We start from the raw sequence: 18,804 nt of genomic DNA, 5'->3' as shown, positions 1-18,804 counted from the left end.
AGGGACGGGTTACTTATGTATTGCAATGCATCTAAAGGTTGGAATACCCCGTTTTGATACAGGTCACCCATTTTGTCTATACCTGCCCATTTCAACAGATTCATGCCTGCTTGTTCGTGTGTAACGGAAATATGTGGGTGGTGGGCCAGCGGAAGAGCCGGAGCGTACAGCGGGAGAGCGTTAGCCGCCTTGCCCATCAGCCTCCATGCTTCCGTAGTGGCGTCTACAGTGTTAATATCTCGTTCATGCAGTCTGGGGCGTTTGTGTAATAATATGTTTGCCAGTGGTATCGGGTCCGTGTCTCCTGCCTCCACCGCAACATGTGTGAGGAAGGGAACTTCGTGGTGCCAGTAATGCGCGAATTGCGCCTGGGCGCATAAGTAGTACAGATAAAAGTCAGGCACCTTGAAGCCCCCTTTCGCATATGGGAGTGTCATTGTGTGCAACTCCATTCGAGCTTGCTTCCCGGCCCAGAGCAGACTAATTACCAAGGTGTTTATATGTCGAAATACTGCCGCCGGCGGCTTAATTGGGATGTTATTGAAAAGGTATAGAAACTTGGGCAGGAGCACCATTTTCACTATGGCGGCCCGGTCCGCTAGGGATAGTGGGAGTTTATTTCAACGTTTTACTTTATCCTCCAAGGTCGCTATAACTCGCCCATAGTTCGTGCGTATGACAATCTCCGGGTCCCTGTGAAACCAGACTCCCAGGTACTTCGTAGGGTCGTCCTGCCATTCGAGCGGGTAATCTAGGGGCGTAGGGCGTGTGCTGTCAGTTAGTGCTATGATAAGTGATTTGTCCCAGTTTATTTGTAAGCCTGAGTGGGTCCCGAACTTAATGTACTCCCTCATTAATGGATTCAGGTTGTGCGCTGGCTCCTTGACATAGAGCACCATGTCATCGGCATACAACGATATGTGAATGGGGCGTGATGGTATCTGTATGGCCGAGTAGTGATGGTGTTGCCTAATTTTACAGGCCAAAGGTTCCAGAACCAGTGCAAAAAGCATTGGTGATAGCGGGCAGCCCTGCCTAGTGCCTCTGCATATCTGAATTGGTTCTGAGATATGCCTATTTATGCGGATTCTTGCCGAAAGGTTGGTATATAGCATTGATATCCACCCAAGGAACATCAGGGGGAACCCCATGCGCACCAGAATTGCCTGAATGAAAGACCAGCCTATGGTGTCAAACGCCTTGGCAGCGTCAAGAAGCACTGCCACTGCTTTCGTGTCGGGGGACAAGTAGTGTGCCAGGGCGAACAGGGTGCGAGCGTTATGTGTTGTGGCTCTGTCAGGAATAAACCCAGATTGGTCTGGCCTGATTAAGAGGGGCATAAGTGGTTTAAGTCTTTCGGCAAGCAGACTGGCGATTATTTTAGTGTCTACATTCAGTAAGGACAGAGGGCGATACGAGTCGCATTTATCTTCGTCCTTACCCGGCTTTAGGAGAGCTATGAGCAGGGCTTCCCTCATGGATGCAGGCACTGTCTGGGCCTCATGTGAAGCGCCATACAGTCTCACCAAATGGGGAGCGAGCAGATCCACAAATTCCTTATAGAATTCTGACACGTAGCCGTCTGGCCCCGGCGCTTTGTTGTTCGGCAACCGCTTGATAGTGTCAGTAACCTCTTCCACCGTGACAGGCCGCGCTAAGTAGGCCCTGTGGCCATCGGACAGCCATGCCAACTCCACATCCTCCATATATGCCAGTAATTCTTCTTGTGTGGGCGAGGGTCGCGCCGCATACAGGGTGCTGTAATGCGCCATAAATTCCCTTATGACCTCCTTGATGTCGGTCACCTTTTCCCCCGTGACCCTACTGATGGCCGTTATGTTTTGAGGGGCCCGCCCCGAACAAATCTTGTCTGCTAGTGCCTTACCTGGTCTGCCTCCCTCTCCATAGCGCCTGGCCGTGGCCCTTTTTGTGGCATATCTGAGTTCGTCAGATGCGAACTGTCTGTGTTCAGTCAGAAGTGATTGTATGTTTCCAAGTACCGCAGTGTCCCCTGTGTGTGTGTATATGCGCTCCAGCTCTTGTATAGCCTCTTCGCGAGATCGAAGTTGTTGTCTGATGTCCTTCAGTATGCCCGAGGACGTACTGATGCATACCCCCCTGATTGTGGCCTTGAACGCCTCCCACAGCAGACTTGGGTCGTCCGTTGTCGGGCCATTAATTTCAAAGTAGTCTACAATCGCTGCGTGTATAGTGGTGACATATAGTGGATCCTTCATGGCCGCCGCATTAAAACGCCAAGTGAATGGCGGTGGCTCGTACTGCGGGATCTCAATCTTCAGCAGAACTGGGTTGTGACATGACAGTGTCCTGCGCGGATGTGAAACGTGTTTAACCCAGGATAGCACTTCTCGTGTACCCAGCCAGTAGTATAGTCGCGCCCAACTATTGTTCGCTGCATTAATGTGAGTCGCAGCCGTGATCCCCGGGTTACCATCCCTCCAAATGTCAGTCAGTTGAAGGTCCTCCATCGCATCCCCCAGCATGTGTCGTGCATTACCATGGTGTTCAGTGGTGTGTGCCGCTCGGTCTAAGTGGTCTTGTAACGTTACATTGAAATCGCCCCCCCACAGCACATGCTCTACATTTTTATCTGAAATTTTCTGCCATTGACGTCTGTAAAACCCAGGGTCATCTACGTTGGGACCATAAGTGTTCAGTAGCAGGATCCTCTGTCCCCTAAGCTTTCCCTCCACCATTACACTCCTACCCTCCGAATCCCTGTCCACACTTGTGATTTCAAAATGGGTCCCTTTACGTATGAGGATACTGACTCCTCTGGAGTAAGTCGAGTAGCTCGAGCTTGTTACCGATTCTGCCCACCTGTTACCCAAGGTAGGTGCGTGTGTGGGGCCCATATGTGTCTCCTGCAAGAACACTATATCTACATGCAGCCTGTCAAGATAGGCAAACATTTGTCTGATCTTTTTCGGATTGCCTAGCCCCCTGACATTCCATGTGAGTAGAGCCAATGTATTAACTCTCGACATTTGTACCTGAGCCCATCAGAACATATCGCTCGAAGTGTGACCGCCTTGTACGGTACCGAGTGGACAGGACATAGTGGATCCCATGGTGCGTGTCGCCCGCCCGATTAGTGAAACAGAGGTTTGAACCTGTGTGTGTTGGTACGGTCGAGGAGTTCGCCATGCTTCTCAGACACAGAGTTTGTGATTCGGACATTCCCTTTCCCCTCTCTAACCCCCCACCCACTTCAGCCCCCAAACTTTGCCAAAGCCATCCCGTAACAAACATAACTTTCTTTCGAAAACTCAGTGTGGGGCGCACCCTCTTGGGGGTGTCACCAGGTACACACATCTCCATCCACGTAGTGGACGTGGGCAGACGCCTCTAACGGCTGCAATGTCGTGTGTAATCTCTTTCACCCTTTTCCCCTCACCCGCCATTCGAGGGATAAGTATGGCATCCAGTAACATTAAGCAATGCGAGTCTCTGTACCCCAGTGTCGCTCGCCATTATAAGTTCGAGGCAGTGTTGGCAATAGTGTCCGGCTCAAAGGCCTGCCAGTGTTCGCCGGCCCAATATCATAGTCACTGCCAATGCAGCCATGTGGACCACCGACCATTCAGTGTTGCAGTACGTTCATCAGAGCTCACCAGCCTTACACATACTCACTGTGTGGTAGTCCGTCTTGGGTTCTCTTGTCTTGATATCAAGTTAGCAGGCCTTTTAGTCCCACAGTTTCCGGGCAAGTTCCCCAGAGCAGGTCGACGCTGGCTGTCCTAATACACCTGATGTCCAGCGCATTCTCTCGTCTGTACCGGGGTGCATCCGGGTATTCCGCTCACCTCTCCTGTTATTCCACATCGCTGGTCGATTCCGTCCTGTTCTGTTCCTTCCGTCGCTTCCCTTGTTGCTTGACAAAATCATAAGCCGCCTGCACTGATGTCAAAATAACCGGCTTGCTCAAGTTTGTGATTTTTAGTTTAGCAGGGTACAGCATTGCGTACTCTAGTCCCAGGTCGCGTAGCTTCTTCTTGATCGGTGCGAACTCTTTCCGCGCCTGCTGTACCGCCATGGTATGGTCGGGGTAAAACTCCAGAGTGTTCCCCTGATGTGTGACCTTGCCCATTTCCCTGGCGAGCCGAAGGACTACGTCTCTGTCCCTGTAGTTGAGTGTGCGTGCTATGATCATTCTTGGGGTAGCTCCCGGTTTCGGTACAGGTGCCAGGGAGCGATGAGCTCTTTCAATCAGGAACACCGGTGATAACTTGTCCGCGCCAAATATTTCTTTCAAGAGTGACTCGATATAGGTTTCCATCTTTCCAGTGTTGGTGGATTCCGGCAGGCCTGAGATTCGGAGGTTGTTCCGCCTGGACCTCGCTTCCTGATCCTCCACCTTCGCGCGCAAAATCTCCACTGTTTTTTCCAGCCCCTCGTACTTCTTCGCTGCGGTTTTATTCTCATCCTCCATGTCAGAGATACGTTGTCCCGCCTCCACTAGCCGCCCGTCGTGTTGTTCTATTTTGGCCGCCATATTATCCACCCTCTGCACCACATTGTCAAGTTTACCGTTCATTTCTTGCAGACTTTGCTGGATTGCGCGGAGCACCGATTCCATGGCTGACCCTTCCGCCAATTCCCCGTCACCTTCAACTTCAGGGGTGGTCGTCGCGTTTTTGGGCTGCTTCCTTGCTTCAAAGGGGAGCTTGGACTGTTTGTCCGGTTTCCCCATGCTCCGCTGCCGGCGAGGCGAGGTGAGGTCTGCCGTGTGCGAGTCGCAGGCCGTCCGTGTACTTTGTCCCGCCGAAGTCTGGGCCCCCCACCTCGAGGTGCGTCTGCTCATCGACCTGTGTGGTGGTCAGGAGCGTCGTTGAAGTCGCTGCCCACTCGTGGGATAGGTAGCGATGGTGTCTGCAGCAGGCTCCCTCCCTGTCCTCTGGGTGCTGGCCGGCTGTGGAGTGCTGCTCGCGCTGTTAGCGCCTCATGGGGATCTCCATGTGTTCCCGTGCCACCGGTGCCTGTCTCTCCCTTCCTGCGTGTGTTGAGCTGTTTGGCGCCCAATTCATGCGGGGCAGCGGTCCGAGTCTAACCGAAGCAATCCATTGGCAGGCTCACCTCGTGTGTGTGCCTTCCGCTTTCCGCTGGTGTGCCTCTGTGTGCCGTGGTCACATTTCGCCTGCCCCGGGGGTGGGCAACAGTGCCGGTCCCGTGCGTTCCAGCGCCGCCGCCATCTTGGATCTGCTGGAACGCACCGCTAACAATCGCTTTTCGTGCTGCAGCCGCTCGTTATTGCGGTGTCGCGGCCCTGCAGTGTCCTCCACCTCGCCAGTCCTCCCCGTCACCTTCTTGCCGTGTCTGACAGTGTCGGGCAGGCGAAGATCTCCGTCATTGCCGGCGAGAACTCGGAGCGGCCATTTTGAGCGAGCTCCGGCAGCTCTCCGCTTTTCCGCTGTTTACTCGCTGTGGGTCGTTCTGGCAGCTACCTCAGCCACACCATCGCGTCGGCTACACCTTCCGACATCCGATGCTGCGTTGTGGTCGGGTGTAACGGCAAACGGAACGGGTGAAAGGGCCGTTATTGTCGCGTCCGCCCGGCGGAGCCGACAGTTCAGCCAGCCATCCCGCAGTGCGCCCTCTAGCGCCCCCGGCGATATCTGTAGTTAGCAAAAAGCGGTAGTCTGTTTTTGATTTTGATGATTCAAGAAACATGGCGATAAATATAAATTGGTCTTTTCAGTATAGATTTCACTTTCCAGTATTTTCGCAGTATCTTTCATTGTGAACAGCTCGGCATTTTTAATAGTGTCGATGTGTAAATAAAAGGGGCTAGGGACACCAGTCCGTCGTTGATGTTGGACGCTATAAGACGTTCCAACACGCGACTCTGAGATATCGCGTGTTTTCAGTACACGGAAGTGAAACAAGGAGCCGGTGTCAGCGGTCGGTAGGAAGCCGAAGGTAGGATACGGGGGCAGTTTCTTTTTGGTTGTTGAGTAGATGCGAGAGTTGGGTAGTACAGATCTTAAGCAACTTAGATAGTAAGGGCAGTTCATTTGTTTTACAGGACAAACAGCGTATACAGATTAATCGAGCCGAAAGGAGGAATAAGAGGAAGTAAGTAATGTATTTCAAAAAGTTGGTTTAAAAACAATTGCGATGGCGTAGGTGTTTACTTATAGGAGTCCCGTCTTGTTTTCAGATTCAGATACAGTCGTTTTTGTTAGAGGTTTTGATTAAGAGACAACACACCCGTCTGGAGGGTATGTTTATTATTCATTCATTTTTTTCCATTTTTTGCACTGGTACATGTAGCGTAATACACACGTTGGATACACTATACCACACTTGATGGCATGTATAGGGCACAATCACAACATAAATAACTGTTTGACTTTTGAATTGCTGGTTTGCTTGGTTAAAAAGAGATAATGCAACAGCATGATTACTTAGAGTGCATGTTTAAAAATTGTATAATGTATAAGCACACGTTGAAAAATGATGGTTTGAGAAACATGTATATATCATCATTTGATCTCATATTCTAAAACATTTTTTTACCCAGTATTTCCCCTGACGAAGATGCTGAAGCATCGAAATGCATTGGGAGTCATCGCGAGTTCTGATGAAATCACTTTATCACACCAGTATTAGTTTGGCTCGTGTTAGAAAAAGTAAATCATATTTCTAATGAAGATGAATTAAGAATATGTTCATGAATAACTGAAAAAGTTGGAATATAAAGAATGTTATGAAAACTAATAGTAAACAATCAATGAACTATAATTGAGTTGGTTACTTCTGTTTTGAAAAAGAGGCATAATATTGACTAACGCATGCATTACATGTTACGTTTAAATGTTAAAAATAATGTTGAAATATTTGAAAAATATGTAGTAAATGAAGAAAAATTTAGTTGCACCTGTGCAAGTTCGAACAGTGCATTCCTGCATTAGACATAGTTGTGTCTGCAAGTACGGTGCACGTTGAGTGCCACCATCCTGAACCCTGGGGAACATTGGTTCCACACCCAAAACTCCACTTCCAAATCAGCTTTCCTCACCTGTAGCTTAACACTTTGGTTTTCCAGTAGGGCTCAATGGTGGGGTGTTGAACTGTCTTGTACTGCACAAAAAGTAACCTATTGCTTGCACAAGAGTTAATCTGACTACAAATATCCTGTGTTGGGCAAACTTTTTAGGAGTGTGTTTTATACAAAACTAGACAAGTAATCTGAAAGTAATCTGCATTGAAAAATAATCTGAATGTTCCTACAAATCCAGTATTCACTGTATTGCTAACAGTAACATTGTATGAGAAGTATCACTTACCTGCTACTATAAATAATAAAACAATATAACAACTTTTTATACAAACACTTGGTCTGGATTCAGTCTTTGAGTGAGTGACGGCATTTATTGTCTGAGTGTGTCCAACAAATGCTTCATACTACTCTCCTGAGAAGCCTGACTACTAGACCACACTACCACAAAAGAGAGTACGGTATTACCTACTTTAGCCTCTGCTATACCTCTGAGGATCCACTGGACTATGTGCGCACTATACCTTACTTTGATATAGTATATACAGAGCCAGCTTCCTACACATCCTCAATAGTTTCAACAGGTCTAACAAGCCGAACATATATCTTGAACATGGAAGAGAGCACACTATGCATCCCAGTCAATGGAGATTCATATATATATATCACTTCTTCAGAGCCACGCCGGTATCCATGAACCAGTTGTTTGCCTTCCAGCAAAATTAAAGAAAGCACTCACTTGTCATCTGAGTTCTTCGGTCAGGTTACTCTGACCTTGTTCACAGGATCAAGGTCAGAGTAACCTGACCGAAACGCGTAGGGCATGGCAAATAACTACTGAATAAATTTGACTGAAGAACTCAGAACACGAGTGAGTGCTTTCTTTAATTTTGCTGGAAGGCAAACAACTGGTATTATATATATATATCACACAAACACAGTCCTGACAACAAAGCGTTTCTTTAAATAGCACGACCAGGAATGGACCACCACACAGCAAGTATTTTCTTTAGTGCTTGTTTTGTTCTTCCACCAACAGCATGACGCGTTTCGACCGGGTTACCCCGGTCTTGATTACATGACATGCCGAGACCAAAGATGTGGTTAAATACTATTGCACTTGAAATAAGCTCCTCCCATTACACTCATAGAATTAAACAGACTATTCCCGCAAAGTGATATGTTAGGGTAAAACCACTAAAGCAAACAATTTTTCAAAATTCAAATTTGTCCATTTGATGATCATTCAAATATTTCATGTTTGTTAAAGCCAGGTCATATCCCTTTAAAAAAGAAGAAAATTCATGATTAAATGCATATATATATATATATATATATATATATATATATATATATACACACACACACACATACACGTACAAACTTCTCTGCAAGTGTTTATAGCTGGCTTAATGTTTGCAGTTGAAGTGTCAGCCAATGATCCATTATTTATAGATGTAGTCATGTTTCTCACCTTTCATGTACGTCATTATACATGTAAGCAGTCAGTGGTGCAATAATTCCCGTTTTTAATCATTGTGCATCATGGAAAGGCACACAAAACAAAAACAGTTGAAAGTTAAAAACTGTAGGTTATTATATTGGAGCAGCATAGCTAGGCTTTCCTGTTTTCAGTTTCTATTTTTGGTAAATTCTGGTGGGGTTTTTTCAGTGTTTTTAATATATCAAAAAACAGTTGTTATCAGTGGTTACACATTTTCGCGCCACTAAAAGCAACAGAAAAAGTGTTTTTCCGGTGTTTATGGAACGTTTTGCTTTTATTATTGTTTGCTCTCTGCACTGAAAGAACATGGTATATCGACAGTGTATTTATAGTGTATATGAGGTCCAAATAGATTTTTGCAAATTAATCTTATTGTAGTACACCATACAATACTTCTTCAGTGAGTATTGGGGTCATGTATTTGGGTCATGTGCACTCGCTCTTTCCTTCCCATGTAAACTTCTGTGAAAAGGCCCACTCAGCATTCTTAGCCCATTGGGCTGAGAACCATCAGCTAAGGGACACAGTTGGGATGACTCTTTCTTTGAAGCCACATAAAGCATGAAATGATAAATATTTGTTTTAGTTCCTGTGCATTAGAAACCAGTGCACCAGAATGGACTAAAAAGTCAATAGCATCCCTCATTAACTCTTAAGATTGTAAAGATGCTTTCATCATACCATCTAACAAGTGGCAAGGATCTACAGGGAATCACTTCAGCTCGGGTATCAATTTTGACAGGTCATCACACAACTTTTGTATACATGTAGCTGAATAACTGCAAATACAAACAAAATCACTCCAATCTTTGTTGAACTTGGAAAGAAGCTTTTTTGCACAGCATTACAAGTGACACTGCGTTCCATGTTTTCCAAAAGTCTGGTGTCATGTTTTCACCACTATCCCAGATGCTTGGTGATATAAATACTTGTCACTATAGCCTGAGGTGTTGGCAATTCACCTACTATCAATACTGACCCACTAGAAACTATGGTCTGATGTATTAAAGGTTTTAACCCATTCTCTGTTGGTAAATGTGATGACACATATTAGGAAAGATTTTTATGAAACCAGCCATTTAACCTATCGGTGAAAGAATCAAATGCAGCCAAAATATCAAATATGAGTTTGATATTTCCTGATTCTCTATAGTTTATAAAATAATTAAACTAGACCTAAAACATGAAACTAAACCCTGCATCTTTAGACCAAAGGCCACAAAACTGAAAAAGTAAAAGGAAGAAGAAACAATATTTTAGTGGCATCCCTAAACAACAAAACTCAAGCAGAATAATGTTAGCCAGTCTTTCTTACTGCTACTTGTATAACAAAGTTACATTGTAATGACCCCTTCAGGAAGAAAAAAATGACTTTCACTCTATTTTTCCTTTCTTTGAATGGCATTTAGCTTGTGGTTGTCCAGGTGTTTTTTCAGTGTTTATATGTTTTCACCGGTGAGGGTTTTTTTTCCCAGTGGGGTTTTATCACTTATTATAGGTTTAAACCTAAAACCCCACAGCCTAAGCATAGCTTACTTATTTAATAGCTTATTTAACATTTCAGGGTACACATACACTTGCTACACTAAATCAACCTTTACTGAGGATGTATCCTCAGATGCTGGAACACACATGCTTCGAGTGAAGCTTTCCCCATTTTTATGGTTTGTCCCTTGAATGGATAATTTGAGCTCTTAACAGTGTGCTGTTCAAATTATAGCATTTCCCATATTCTGTTTGCTGCTAAAGTTTGTCATCAGTATGAAGTAGCTGATGACTCAATAGGTTGCATTTTAGAGAGAAGCTTTTCTCACACTCAGTACACTGAAAGGGTTTCTCCCGACTAAGGATTCTCTGATGCTCCATAGGGTGTGCTTCTGACTGATGTTTTTTCCACATTCTCCACAGTGATAAGGTTTCTCACCAGTGTAGATTCTCTGATGCACCACTAGGTTGTGCTTGTGACTGAAGTTATTTCCACATTCTCTGCAGTGAAAGGGTTTCTCGCCAGTATGGGTTCTCTGATGTTCCACCAGGCAGTGCTTCTCACTGAAGCTTTTTCTGCATTCTGCACAGAGTTAGGATTTCTCACCAGTGTGGATTCTCTGATGTCTAAACAGTTTGCTTGGATGAGAGAAGCGTTTTCCACATTCTGTGCACCAATACGGTGTATCATAAGTATGAATTCTCTGATGTGTCAACAGTCTACTCTCTAAAGTGAAGCTTTTCTCACTCTGTACAATGAAAGGGTTTCTCACCAGTGTGGATTCTCTGAAGCACTACTAGGGAGTGCTTCTGACAGAAGTTTTTTCCACATTCTCCACAGTGAAATGGTTACTCACCAGTATGGACTCTCTGATGCACCGAAAGGCGTTTTTTCCGAGAGAAGCTTTTCCCACATTCTGTACAATGATAAGGTTTATCACCAGTATGGACTCTCTGATGTACCAAAAGGTCTATTTTCCGAGAGAAGCTTTTCACACATTCTGTACATTGAAAAGGTTTTTCACCTGTATGGACTCTCTGATGTATCGAAAGGGAGTACTTCCGACTGAAGTTTTTGCCACATTCTCCGCAGTGAAAGGACTTCTCGCCAGTATGGGTTCTCTGATGCGCCACCAGGCTGCGCTTTTCCCTGAAGTATTTTCCACATTCTGTGCAGAGGTAGGGTCTCTCACCAGTGTGGATTCGCTGATGCACCACTAGGGAGCACTTCTGACTGAAGTTATTTCCACATTCTATGCAGTGAAAGGGTTTCTCACCAGTATGGGTTCTCTGATGCCGCACCAGGTAGCGCTTTCCACTAAAGTATTTTCCACATTCTGCGCAGGGGTAGGGTTTCTCACCAGTGTGGATTCTCTGATGCACCTCTAGGGAGTGCTTCTGACTGAAGTTTTTTCCGCACTCTGCGCAGGGGTAGGGTTTCTCACCTGTGTGGATTCTCTGATGTCTGAACAGTGTGCTTGGATTATAGAAGCGTTTTCCACATTCTGTGCACCAATACGGTGTATCATCAGTATGAATTCTCTGATGTGTCAACAGCGTATTCTTTAAAGTGAAACTTTTCCCACACTCTGTACAATGAAAGGGTTTCTCGCCAGTGTGGATTCTCTGATGCACAACTAGGGAGGGCTTCTGACGGAAGTTTTTTCCACATTCTCCACAGTGAAATGGTTTCTCACCAGTATGGACTCTCTGATGCACCAAAAGGCGTATTTTCCGAGAGAAGCTTTTCCCACATTCTGCACATTGATACGGGTTTTCACCAGTATGGACTCTCTGATGTTCCAAAAGGTGTATTTTCCGAGTGAAGCTTTTCACACATTCTGTACATTGATAACGTTTTTCACCTGTATGAACTCTCTGATGTATCGAAAGGTATACTTTTCGAGAGAAGCTTTTCACACATTCTGTACAATGATAAGGTTTCTCACCTGTATGGACTTTCTGATGTTCCAAAAGGTTTATTTTGAGAGAGAAATGTTTCACACATTCTGTACAATGATAAGGTTTTTCACCAGTATGGACTCTATGATGTACCAAAAGGTCTATTTTCCGAGAGAAGCTTTTCACACATTCTGTACAATGATAAGGTTTTTCACCAGTATGGATTCTTTGGTGTCTCCACAGACTCTTTGGCTCAGTGAAGCTTTTCCCACATTCTGTACACAGGTGTGATCTATCCTCAGATGTAACTATTTCAGTACTGTTCAGCGAACAACCCTCAGTGCAGCTTTTCTCACATTCTGCATCCTGGTAGAGTTTCTTCCCTGAAGGCATTCTCGGATAATTCAACCGAAAGTTCTGAGAGTCAAGCTTTACTCACACGTCTTACACTGTATTGTGTCTCTTAAGGGTATTATGATGCTTTGACTGATTGTCATTGTAATGAGAAAAATAACACTTTGTACACTTGTGCAGGTCAGTCTCATTATGAATCATCTGATGCAAGTACAGATGTGAGCTCTGAGTGACACTTTTCTCAGACGTTGGAAACTTATATGGTTTCTCATCACAACATCCATGATACATATAGTAAAAAAATTGTGAAACCTTTTCACTTTATGTAATGATATAGGTTATCCCTGGTTAGAATCTTCAAAGTGGCCATACAAATGAGCTCTGTATGAAGCTTATCTCGCACTAGGACAGTGTTTCTCCAACTGGAAAATGTGTATACAGGGTCAGGCTTCCAGTGGACGTTGCTTAGACTCTGCACACTGATGCAATTCTTCTTCTTGTGATGCAGGGCAGTGCAGGGAAGGGCTTTTGCGGTGCTTGGGTGCTGCAGGTTTGTTAATCAGGTCCTTTTGATTCTGTGAATGAAAAACAAATTTGAATACCGTTACAAATGAAAATTCGTAGCTGTTATCAGCCAAGCGGCTATAAAATGGAGAAGCTGGAAAGAGTGATTTTGAGTGGAGAGGCACAGAAGAAGGAAGGCATTTGTGGCTGCCATAATTATTAAGCTCTGGAGTCACAGTTAGAATATATGTGCAGTACAGTTTCTTGATTTTAATTAGTGAACTAGTTTGTCTACTGCGCCGCCAATCATAAACCCTAATGTCAACAGCCCAGTTTCGAGAAACGGCCTCGGTCTCTGTATGTCCTACTCTACCTGTCTCAGTCGTTTGTTAATTCTTTCTCTCCGTATGTTTTTCTGTCTATGATTCTCTCTCCCTCTCTCTCTCTCTCTCTCTCTCTCTGTCGGTCTGTTTTGTGACAATGATGTCAATGACTGCTCATTTTGTTACCAAACAAGTACTAGAGAGAATCAGGGATGTGTCTTTTGATGCCATGTGACAGGAGAAGACAACAGTCAGTCAGTAATCTTCTAAGCTCCCTGCAGCCTCAGTGCTCCTCTGAGCTCCCTGCAGCCTCAGTGTTCCTCTGAGCTCCCTACAGTCACAGTGCTCCTTTGATCCGTCTGTATACTCGGTGCTCCTTGGAGCCCCCTGCAGCCTCAGTGCTTCTTGGAGCCCCTACAGCCTCAGTGCTCCTCTGAGCCCCCTGCAGCCTCAGTGCTCCTTTGAGCCCCCTGCAGCCTCAGTGTTACTCTGAGCTCCCTGCAGCTTCAGTGCTTCTCTGAGCTCCATGCAGCTTCAGTACTCCTCTGAGCTGCCGGCAGCGTCAATGCTCTTCTGAGCGCCCTACAGCCTCAGTGCTCCTCTGAACGCCCTGCAGCCATAGTGTTACTCTGAGCTCCCTGTAGCTTCAGTGCTCCTCTGATATCCATGCAGCCTTTGTGCTTCTCTGAGCTCCCTGAAGCCATAGTGTTCTTATGACCCCCCACACTGCAGCCTCAGTGCTTCTCTGGGCTCCTTCCAGCATCAGTGCTTCGCTGAGCTTCCTGAAGCTTCCTGCAGCCTTGGGGCGCTAATGACACCTCCCTGCAGCCTCAGTGCTCCTATAGGCTCCCTGCAGCCTCCTACAGCCTTGGTGCTCTTATCTCCCCCGCAAACTCAGTGCTCCTCTGAGCTCGCTGCAGTCTCTAATATTCTCTGGGCGACTTCAGCATCAATGCTCCTCTGAGCCTCATGCAGCCTCAGTGCTATTCCGAGCAACCTGGGGCTTCAGTGCTCCCCCGAATCCCTTGCAGCCTCAGTGATCCTCTGAGTCCCCTGCAGTTTCATTGCTCCTATGAGCTCTCTCCAGCCTCAGTGCTCAGCTTAGCCCCCTGCAGCCTCAGTGCTCCTCTAAACCCTCAGCAGCCTAAGTAATCCTCTGAGCCCCCTTAAGCTTCATTGCTCTTCTGAGCTCCCTGCAGCCTCTCAGGAGCACTGAGGCTACAGGAAGGTCAGAGAAGTACTGAGGCTGTGAAATGAAATCACCCCTCTGTTAAAATAGTTCCAACATGACTTATATGGCAAGGTTTGCATTATACCTATTTGTCTGAAGATATTGCGAAAAAACGCATCTTTAACAAGGCATTCATAGCAGTATGTAACAACAATAAAAATAAATATTTAGGCAGACAAGTAACGAGTGACTTTAAGTATGAAGCGAACATGTGAAAACTTAAAAGATCAGCAGAAGTGTCATGTTTGAGAGTTGCAGTTGCCGCAATAAGATGAGGTCCACAACCCCTTCAGTTAAAATTTACTTAAAAGGCTGGAACCCAAGGCACTAGGCAGGGGTGCCCCCTGTCCCCCCTATTGTTTATTGTCACAATGGATCCCCTTGCCCATCACATTCAGGAACATCATCTCCATAGAGGCTTGCAACTCCATACAGGACCACTTGCTGCCTCCGTCTATGCAGATGATATTATGTTGTTCGTTCAACACCCGGCGGAGAATTCACCCCCGCTTTTGAGGGAGGTGGTTTGCTTTGGGGTGCATTCTGGTTTACTCATAAATTGGGCAAAGTCAGAAATATTTCCACTTACCTCTGCCAGTACCCAAGTGGACATAGAATTCCCACTGACATGGTGTACCGACCCTCTCAAATATTTGGGCATCTATTTACATTGCAGTGCTGCAGAGGTCATTCGCCTTAATTGTGGGCCTGCAATTGACCGTCTTACGGAGCAGATAGATAGATGGATTAAGCGCTCTCTCTGTGTAGCTGGGAGGATTACTATAATTAAAATGGTAGCTCTGCCACGATTACTATATTTATTTTTAAACATTCCAATCGCCTTGACCTCGTCCTTTTTTATTACCCTATGCTCCCTGCTGATTCGCCTGATTTGGGTGGGTAAACAACCATGTATAAGTCTGGCCACTCGTACACTACCATTTGAACAAGGGGGGTTGATGTCCCCGACTTTTATTTATACTATCTTGTGACGCAGACACATTTCACATACTTTTGGTACCACCCAGACACTTGTATACAATGCCTTAGACCTGAGTGCTCCCAGATACATCCATGCTCACTCCTAACGGTACAGCCACTGGGCCTGCCTTGCCACCCCAGTGAGATAGAAACGATGGCAACAGCATGCTGGGCATGGACCAAGCTACGGCGTTACTTGCACCGTAACTTCTTATACTGCACCCACATACCCTTAGCTACAACCTATGGCTGCCTCCTACCACTGAAACACTCACCAAAAAAACGTTGGACAAATATAGACTACGCACTGCTGGGGATTTGTTTGAGGACTACCGTCCACGCATGATTGCTGAATTGACATAAGGTGGGGGCGTTACATACATGGACAGCTTCCTTCTCCATAGAGTGAGGGGTGGCCTACTGAGCGCCTTGCTAGAAACAGCTCCAGAACCGGAGGACTTTCCTCCTCTCACGTTGGTCATTAACTCTTCGGACTCTACTCACCTGGTTTCCCACCTATATCAATTATCGCAAACTTTGAGGCCTGTCTGTTAGGGCTAGAGTGGCTTGGGAACAGGACCTGGGGGGTTCAGCTGGTGAATGCCGTATGGGCATATTGCTGCTCACAGACGCAATATATCTTGTACAACTATGGACATAAACTACTACATTATACCTACCTACATAGACTATAAATCACCCCAAAACTAATTACCAGAATACACCCCAGTGCCTCTAATGCATGTGCCAGGTGCCCGATATTGAACGGTGACTTTGCGCATTTGGTATGGAATTGTCTAACTATTTTGTCATACTGGGGAGAGGTATTTCAACACTTATCACTTATGGTCGAGCAAATACTACCTCCCAAAACGCTGTTGGCATTGTTGAGATATGTCAAGCTCATTAAAAGGTGTATTAGAAGGTTCACAGCTATAGCCCTGATCTTAGCTAAACGTTGAGTTTTCTTGAACTGGGGTAGAGCACACCCACCAACAATAAAAGAATGGCTTTGAGAGCTTATATATTGTAACACAACCAGCGATGACTATGCCGCACTACTGCCTCTGACCTCTAGACCTCCTAATATATGGCAGCCGCTTAAAGATTACCTACAACTTCACCCATTTGATGAGACACCTGAGTGAGGTGAACAAGAACAAATAGAGCTGCTGCGCCCTGCTATGTTTCCTTGGACAAAAGATCCTACTAGATGGTGTCCGGATAGTGCACACAACGTGATGAACATTTACTATCCTATTGCTGTTATTTCAAATGCTACATGGTCACATGTGCACTGTGATTTTTACTGCATGATCAACCTTGTTATGCTCCTATGTTGTTGTTGTTTTGTTAATGATACGCGATTGCTGAATACTCCATCAAATGAGTCAAAATTTTACTGGGCATATTTTGATTGTTGTATTAGATACACAACTGTTTGCTGGATACATACAATAAACAATACATTAACAACAACAAAAAAAGCTGGAAAAAGAACCACTAACTTACTCTGACCAATTTCCTTCTCTGCCCTCCACTTTGAAGTCCTTTATCATGACCATGAACACTGACACTAAAGTTATACAGCATGGGTGTCATTGCCTTGGTGCCGCAGCACAAATTAGGCTAAGGCTTGCAATCTTGGCATGAAATAGATATATGTGTTTCCTTTAAAAAAAAAACTCTTCTCAAAATGTAGGGCAACACCTTCTTCCCAACATCTGAAAATTGACGCTCCCTCAACACCTCTGACACTATCATCATTACTCCTGTTCCATACTAACACATTCCACTTCATCTTTGGGGATCTGCCGCTGTCACACAACTGCTGACCTGAGCAATCTCATGAGCTTTTGCCGCTATCAGACACCCACTGACCTACGCAGTATGAGCCTGTGCCTCTATCACACAACCGCTGACCTGAGCAAGCTCATGAGCCTCTGCCACCATCACACAACCGCTGATCTGTGCAATCTCATGAGACTGTGCCGCTGTCACACAGACGTTGACCTGAGCAATCTCATGAGCCTGTGCCAGTATCACACAATTGCTGACCTGAGCAATCTCATGAGCCTGTGCCGCTATCACACAACTGCTGACCTAAGCAATCTCATGTGCCTGTGATGCTCATTTACACTTATCACTCATAATGGAATTGTTGTGGATGCTAAAACTTACCTTGAAAAGGATACTTACATGCATGTTCTTAACTTTAAAGGCAAAAGCACAGATCAATTTTTCAACAATAATTGTAAAAATCCTAAGGTAATCCTGGCAACAAAGCCTTTCCTGTTTAGATTGTAGATGCTTATCCTTATCCATAAGAAAACTTCCTTTTCCAGATTGTTAGACCCGACATCCTTGGTGTGGTTTCCCCTTACTTTTTGCCTTCTGACCTCCTGTTTTTTCCCACTAGGCTTTTGATGGATTTAGGAATCTTGGCACTTTGACACTACTAACTAGTGCTAAAGTGCATGTGCTCTTTACTTAAAACATGGTAATATTGGTTGCATTCACAATTGACATGATTGGTTTACTTATAAGTCCCCAGTAAAGCGCGTTATATGTGCCCAGGGCCTGTATATCAAATGCTACTTTTGAGCTTGCAGCGCTGATCTGCCACCCACTTAAGGAGCCCTTTAAACATGCCCCAGGCCTGCCACTGCAGAGCCTGTATGCGCAGTTTTAAACTTCCATTTCGACCTGCTAAATTAACCTACTTATTATATATAGGTCACCCCTAAAGTAGGCCCTGGACAGCCCATGGGCGGGTGTATTGTATTTGAAAAATAGGACGTATACTTTTAAGTTTTGCATGTCCTGGTAGTAAAATACACTTACATTTGTTTTTCATTACTGCAAGGCCTATTGCGTCCATAGGTTAACATTTGGATTGACTTATTAAATTTTATAAGTTTAAGTTCCAATGGGGAGGATATAGAAAACCCAAATTTGATGTCCCTGGAGTGCCAATTTAAAAACACAACTGATGGTGAAATTGGTTTTTAAATCGCAGTTCTGAAAATTCCACTTTTTGAAAGTTGATAAACAAGGAAACGACCGGATTGCACTCAATTTATACAAAGTAAACACTATTTTCAGTAGTTACCAAATGAAATAAATAACGGTGTGCACACTCTGAGGTGGTAGTACTACCCAACCACCTGTTCAAAAGAAAAGAACTAGGACCCAAGTCTTAGACAGAGCGTGCACTACTCATTGCACTTGACCGACCCTCTCACAATTTAATGGGTTCAATCTAAATAAATTCAAAATGTTATACATATTTTGCTGTGTGAGTAACCAGTAACTTGATCCCAATTGTACCAGTAAGTGTCTGTTACACCGTTACTCCATTAATAATAATAATAATAATAATAATAAACCATTTGTAAAGCGCCTGGCTACACAGAAGACAGTGTGTCCCCGCGCTGATTACTGCTAATTGACAAGAGGCAGATGTAGAAAGAAAAAGCCATAAGAGGTAAGAAAGTCA

General features: G+C 45.1%; 1 protein-coding gene across 1 annotated transcript in view; it reads right to left on the bottom strand.

Annotated features, from left to right (window-relative positions):
• Window positions 1-7,942: 7,942 nt before the first annotated feature.
• The window catches only part of LOC147724999 (uncharacterized), a 72,114-nt gene continuing 61,252 nt past the window's right edge, over window positions 7,943-18,804 (bottom strand). Inside the window, exon 2 of the mRNA XM_086966469.1 lies at window positions 7,943-12,841. Coding sequence (XP_086822595.1) covers window positions 10,860-12,305 — 1,446 coding nt within the window. The 5' untranslated portion in view covers window positions 12,306-12,841 and the 3' untranslated portion in view covers window positions 7,943-10,859. The remainder of the gene's footprint in view (window positions 12,842-18,804) is intronic.

Source organism: Lissotriton vulgaris, chromosome 4_1 (genome assembly GCF_964263255.1).
Source record: "Lissotriton vulgaris chromosome 4_1, aLisVul1.2, whole genome shotgun sequence".
Classification (NCBI taxonomy): Eukaryota; Metazoa; Chordata; class Amphibia; order Caudata; family Salamandridae; genus Lissotriton; species Lissotriton vulgaris.
Note: the sequence above shows the minus strand (reverse complement) of the source record. Positions and strands in the feature narration are given on the sequence as shown.